This window comes from Vicia villosa, linkage group LG2 (genome assembly GCF_029867415.1).
Source record: "Vicia villosa cultivar HV-30 ecotype Madison, WI linkage group LG2, Vvil1.0, whole genome shotgun sequence".
In the NCBI taxonomy this organism is placed as follows: Eukaryota; Viridiplantae; Streptophyta; class Magnoliopsida; order Fabales; family Fabaceae; genus Vicia; species Vicia villosa.
Window position 1 is genome coordinate 111,497,511 of NC_081181.1, and position 7,122 is coordinate 111,504,632.

Below are 7,122 nucleotides of genomic sequence, written 5' to 3' on the forward strand. Positions count from 1 at the left end.
TGGTGGAACATCTGCATGATTGATTTTTTATTTTAGTTTTATTTATTAAGCTATGTGCAAGTGTGTGCAAAAGCATTGCCATTTAAAGGAAAAAGTTAAAAAGAAAGACAGAGAGCAAAACATTTGAATGCAAAAAACGTCCTTTTATTTCATGATTAACTTTGAAAATGCGAACTGCATGGCCCTACAAATGATTCACTATGCCTTGGGCATAACGTAGGAATTATTGCATGATAAGAAAAGTAAAAACAAGAAATTTACTCCTGAGCTTGTGTGACTTGAATGATATCTTCGATTGTCCAGTTGTGAGGCATCTTTCCAAGAATACTTAGACGAATCCAACTATCAAAGTCACAGTCGCTATCCACCTCTTCACCATTGACAATGGCATTAACCTGGCCATTTTGAATGACACCACCACTCACAAACTTGATCGGGCTGAGGATATCAGGCTTGAGCGGTGAATTCTGCCTCCCCGGGTTAAAACCAAGATTGTTCTTGTCAAATTTGGGACGCACATCAATTACTTGCCCCCAACCTTCCACTCTTCCAGTCTCAACAACAACCTGAGCGTCTTTCAGGGAAGACATAACCGTTTCTGGCTTCGTTATCTCATAAAGAGGAGTTCTCACAGCATTTACAGCCTCGAACGCTTGGAACGGCGTCTCATGTATTTCACCTTCGATCTCCACATATCGGAAAGAGGACAGATGACTCACGATGTAATCTTCCTCACCATAAACCGTCACCACTTTACCATCAACTGGATACTTCAACTTCTGATGAAGAGTGGATGTCACAGCGCCAGCCTTGTGAATCCAGGGTCGTCCCAACAGACAACAGCAAGCAGGTTGAATATCCATTACGTAAAAAGTTATGGTGAAGACCTGAGGACCAACTTGGATAGGCAAGTCTACTTCTCCGAACACAGACCTCCTTGAACCATCAAAAACGCGTACCACCAATTCACTGGGCCTCAAATCAACACCAGCATAGTCAATTCTCATGAGAGCCGATTTGGGAAGCACATTCAAGGAAGAACCTGTATCAACTAGGACACGAGACAAGGTCGTCCCCTTACACTCCATCGAAATATGCAACGCCTTGTTATGGTTTCTCCCCTCGGGAGGAAGATCACGATCAATTAATCCCAAACCATTTCCAGCTGAAATGTTATTGGCCACCGCCTCTAACTGGTTCACAGATATTTCCTGTGGTACGTAGGCACCATTCAGAATTCTCAAGAGAGCATCTCTATGACCTTCCGAACACATCAGTAATTGCAAGATGGAAATCTTTGATTGGGTTTGACCTAACTGCTCAACAACTTTGTAATCAGACTTCTTGATGATTCTCAACAATTCCTCCACATCCTTGGAAGATACAGTGTTATCAGGTGCCCCATTCTGAATCGGAGAATTCTGGACATCAGTCACCACTTGTTTGCCTTTGGCCTTTGCCAAAGCATCTGCATTGTTTTGTACTGGCTGAGGAGAGAACACCCTACCACTGCGAGTGATCCTACCAGTACCGGCGAAATTATCAGCATTTGCAACTGCGGCCTCAACAAATTTCTCTTTAGATGGCCCATCCCCTTTCTTCGTACCATAGTAATATACATCTGAGCCATAATGCCAAGGAATGGCCTTCTCACTCTCATATGGAACTGGTCCTGGCACCGTAATCATCAGCGTCGCTGGTTGTTCCTCATATGGGATATTGACAGGTATCTGAATAGGCACTTGGATACATATTGGAACAACAGGCTCATAAGGAATTGAAATCACAGACACTTCACCATTCTCACTCTTTGCGCCTCTCAACCTTCGGTAAAATTGAAGAGGACCCTCATCCATCAGTTTTTGCACCATACCTTTCAAATCAGCACAGCCCTCAGGTTGACTCTTGCAATTCTTACAATTGATACCACAGCCAGGAAAGATGCCACTATTAATCAGATGTTGTTTCACAGACACAAGAGGAAAATTCAAACAGCTCACATCAGATACAACACTTATCCCTTCATTTTCAATAGCATTCACCCTTGCGCCTCCTCCATGAGTAGGCATTGGATTATTGACAATGTTCGGTGTGGGCGTGAATTGTATCACATTCTGATCCAATAGGTCCTGCACCTTGTTTTTTCAAAGCAATGCATCTTTTGGTATCGTGCCCCGCAACACCAGAATGGAAAGCACAACGCGCATTCGCGTTGTAGTTCGGAGACTGTGTATCTGGAGCGTTCGGAGCATCCCTCAAAGTTATTTTCTTGATACTGAGTAAATGCTGCAACAATTGGGAATACGTCATAGGAATGGCATCAAAATTTCTGTGAGGCCTAGTCCTGGGAGGGTAGCGATTGTTGTTAGGACGTTGTCCATGCTGATGTTGTTGTTGTTGCTGCGGCACAGGAATAGTAACAACATTAACCTGCGAATTATTTCTCCCTTGACCATTCCTTCCGTACACGGCATCCGCATTTCCTTCCTTCCTTCTGGCATAACCCTCAGCTTGCTTCTTGCCACTAGAAGCGTTAGAAGAGGCTCCCAACTGAATTTTCCCCATTTTTAGACCCATCTCCACACGTTCGCCATATCTCACCATTTCAGAAAAATTTGCGGAAGCACTGCAAGCCAAGTAGTAGTGTTCAGACAAAGTACCGGTGAACATGTCAATCATCTCACGCTCAGTCATAGGTGGTTGAACTCTTGCCGCTAGCTCGCGCCATTTTTGAGCATATTCCTTGAAGGAATCTTTAGCACCTTGAACCAAACTCTGAAGTTGAGTTCGACTCGGCGCCATGTCCACGTTGTACTGATAGTGCTTAATGAAAGCTTCCACGAGATATCTCCAAGAATGGATGTGAGATCGCTCAAGTTGAACATACCACTCCAAGGATGCCCCAGCAAGACTATCCTGGAAGAAGTGCATCAGAAAGCCTTCCTCTTCTGAATACACAGACATTTTCCGGTAATATGCTTTGACATGTGTCATTGGGCAGGTCGCCCCATTATACTTGTCAAAAGTCGGGACCTTGAACTTTGGCGGAATCCTCACACCTGACACCAGACCCATATCATTGATATCCATACCCAACACCCCTTTGCCTTCAACAGCCCTCAAACGTTCCTCAATCAGACGATACCTTTCAACTTCCTCATGCGCACCCTCAGCACTATGCCTTGACAACTGATCAATGTTCTCGAAATTGAAATCCTGATTACCACGATTCTGATTATCTCTCCTCCCCAACAGACGAGATGGAGGTGGTGGAGGAAAACCCTGATTCTGGTTGAAAGGATTATAAGCCACATAGTGAGGACGTCTGAACTCATTCTCATCATGATGATCGTCAATACGGCCCGACACATTGTCAAACAAACCATACTGATGTCCATCATTTTCGGTCCTCCTGGAATTCTTGACGAGAACTCACAAATCCTCTTGGCCCCTGGTGACGTTAGCCAACTCCTCCATAAACTGTGCCATCTGTGCATTCATCTGTTCAGTTAACTGAGCTCGCATCTCAGCCATCTGCTCCTGTATCTGCTCCATTTGTCTTCGCTGATTGCTTCGAGTTGGATATGAATGAATTGCCGTCTTAGAACACCTTCTAACAACAAAACAACGAGACATAAGATATAAGACCTGCAAAACCTGCAAATGTATGACATGTATGACATATGAATGATATGTATGAAATGTTTGTCAGTTTTCCGGTATCCAAGAGTTCATCCCACTTTCAGATAGGGCATAGAAACCCTGATACAGAATATAATCGAACAATGATCCACATACGAGAATACTTCAGCAAACAGAGCATATTTCATTCAACATAACTGCGAATTTGAGTTCGTACAAACAAAACACATAACCATGTCACAAAGTGCTCATAAGGCATACAAAATAAATCCAGCATATCAAAATGCGACCCCATCCAAAAATCCTGGATATGGGCGACAAATATCAAAATAAACAGCAAATCGACACCATGGACCAAACAAATCCACTCCACAGCAGCATTAGGATCGTCTGATAACAGAATGAGCTCCTCCATCTCCTCTCCGTTGGGCTCGGAGTCTTGTTAATTCTTCCTCAAGTCGAGCAAACTTGGCCTTCTCTTCCACTAGTTGTTTATCTGAATCCTGTTTCTGCCTCTTGAGACTATTCTCTGACCTCTGCAACTGTAGACACTCCTGCTGCTTGCGACATAACTCTTCCTCTAACATCTCGTAAAGACGCCTCTGGGCACTGGCTTGGCTTGAACTTGCGCCTTCAACTTGCTTGAGCTGGTGCATTAACCTCATCTTTGCCTCTCTTTCTTCAAAGAATTTTAAGTTGGTCTCTTGTTCTCTTTCATGCAATCTGTAGTTGGTAACCAAAGCATTCTTGTAAAGTTTTGTTGGCACAAATTCAGATAGGATCAAAGGAGGTTGCGTTTGAAGTGGCAGAACTTTGTCATATGGCAGCAACAAATTTCTAACCCGCTTCACAATCCATTCCATATACGGCGTCAAAGCAAGCGATTCTTTCTTCCCTAAATGAACTCCATAATGCCTACGAACCTTTTTCCAAGCTACAACTATGCTTCTCAATTTCTCCGGATCCGACCCCTTCTCAAAATAGACCGTCTCTGCTACCAAATTTTCTGCCGGCTTGTCCTTCAAGGTATACCCCAATTGACGCAGAGATACCACAGGATTGTAATTGATGCAACCCCTAGTACCAACCAAAGGATCATTATTGAACTCCCCACACCCAACGATTACCTTAGAAACATTAATTCGGTACCTTTGCCACTGGATATCATAGGAAGTAAGTGACATAATCCTTTGGGTCCACTTGAGTGTTTCCCTTGTTTTTACAAAAGGTCCTTTTCTAGGCAACAAAGAGAGGAATCAGATGAACAACAACTGAAGGCAACAAGTAATAGCACCACCACGCTTCTCATATCGGGAATGAATGGCATAATAAGTATCAGCCAACAATGTAGGAACATGGTTCTTTCCCATGAAAATGTGTACCGCGGCCGAGTCTACAAAATTGGGAACATTCGGGAACATCACAATCCCATAAATGGCCACAGCGAGCAATGCATTGTACGCGTTCCAATTCTCCTTCCCAAATTCCTCTTTAGCTTTTCATATTTTTGAAGATTGGGCCTTAAGACTTGGACTTTCCACGTGATTTTGAGCTTGAGGGAGGCCCATTGGTCATATAAAATTGATTTCATAATTTTATTTCATTTATATTTGATTTTATTTATTTAAATTCAAAATTAAATCAAACAAAATCAAGTTTTGTTGAAATAGAATTCTATGAATCAATCCTCCCAAATATTTGATCCAATCAAATCAATCCAATGGCCATGATTAAAAAGAAAAATGCATGGAATAGCATAATGTTCAAGAATAGAAAGATTTTATACAAAATCTTTTCTAATATTCATGTCACTCATTTGATTGATTTTTTCTCAAAGATTCAACCCTAAATCCTTCAGCTATATAGGCCTAAACACGTTCAGCAGCCAAGGGAGAGAACCCTAACTCAGAGAACGATAGTAAAAACTCTTACAAAGAATTCAAAACTAGGGCACGATGCTAAACGGTATCCAGCGAGTTTCATCTAATTCCAAGCAGTCTATCATCCTCTTGAGGCTTCCTGGAGTCATTCCACGTCATCACGCAAGCTCGAACAATATTGGAATGCCTTCCCTCGATCATACCCGACGGTGATATTTTCTCAATCTCAAACTCTTCATGCATCCCCTTTAAATTAATTTGACGCGTAGCTTAATATTCAAGTTGATGATTGGAATGTTTTAGAACTATTTTTTGCAAGGTTTGACGTAAGGATGAGGTTATGCCATTGTTATGGTGTGAGGAACTGTGAGTTTGAATGGCACGATACATGAGCTTTTAGGAGAAAAGAACCTCACCATGAGACTCGCAAGGGTCCAATTATTGGATCTGGATGTTTTTATTTTGTGTTATGATTGTTTTTGCAGGGTTGGCCGTCGCGATATGCCTGAGAAGATAACCGGAAAACACTGTTCTGGTGGCTGCACAGGTTTCAGACGTTGGGTCTTGCAGGGGCGGTGCGTTGGCGAAGTGTTATTGGTTTCTCATCATCCACACACCCTCTCTCCAACTCTGATTCGGCATTCAACAAGTCAACGCCATTCTCTCTCCATTTGATTGGCCCATGAGTAAATACGAGGGTCCCACGTCTGACCACTGGGTTTGGCACTGGTTATTTTCCTTTTTTATTTTGACGTGAATTATATTAACAGATGAAGACAATGGTTCAGAAGGCAAGCAAGCTTTTCGCATGACTTAAAGGGCATGGGGTCGATCCCCAGGATCCACAATGTTTTTTTTACAATTTTCTTGATTTCAGATCATGTGCGCCTTTTCAACGCAGGTTTGCGATACACCTTCAACCACCACCATCAGATCCTTTCCAAAGACAATCCGACACCCACCAATCTGAGTGCACACTATACACCATCAGATGCGCCACATGAGATCACAGTCAGGTTCCCTTAGTTATTTTCTTGTTTTTTATTATTATTACCTATTTCTTTTTCTCAATTTTAATTTTAACTAAAACCTTTTAAAATCAAATTGATTTCTCCTTTGCATATTAACCAAACCTTTTTTTTAAAAAAGGGGCAAACTTAGTTTTTTATTAACTTAGAATAATTAATTTGATAAGGTTTAAAATTAATTAGGTTTAAAAATAATTAGGGTTAATTTAGGTTAATAAAAATAAATCAGGATTCATAAAAATAATTAATTAGGTTAAAAAACCAAGGATTAATTTTAGGGGTTTGACTAGCCTTGATTAATTTAGAAACCCTAGTAGCCTTAGGTATTTTAGGTAGGTGTTGTCCGTTAACGCGCCCTGTTTAAACCTTATTTAGGTCACAACAAGTTTTCTTAATAAACCTTTAGGGTTTAGGGTGCCCCTTTTGTAATCAAATTGAATTTTCTTTCAAAGCGCGATTTCTCTTCTCACCTCATGTTCTATGATTGTCGCATGCTTTTTTTTTAAAATTTATTTGCCTTTATTTTAATTTATTTAATTTATTTGCCTTCATTACTTTTATCCTGTCTTTAT

At 41.4% G+C, this 7,122-nt stretch overlaps 1 protein-coding gene across 1 annotated transcript; it reads right to left on the reverse strand.

The window, feature by feature from the left end:
* Nucleotides 1–257: 257 nt before the first annotated feature.
* LOC131649801 (uncharacterized) lies at nucleotides 258–2,069 on the reverse strand. Its single transcript, XM_058919559.1, has 3 exons — nucleotides 888–2,069; nucleotides 633–779; nucleotides 258–497 (listed from the first exon to the last, which is right to left on the reverse strand). The coding sequence occupies exons 1-3, from the start codon at nucleotides 2,067–2,069 to the stop codon at nucleotides 258–260; spliced, it is 1,569 nt and encodes a 522-aa protein (XP_058775542.1).
* Nucleotides 2,070–7,122: the final 5,053 nt, after the last annotated feature.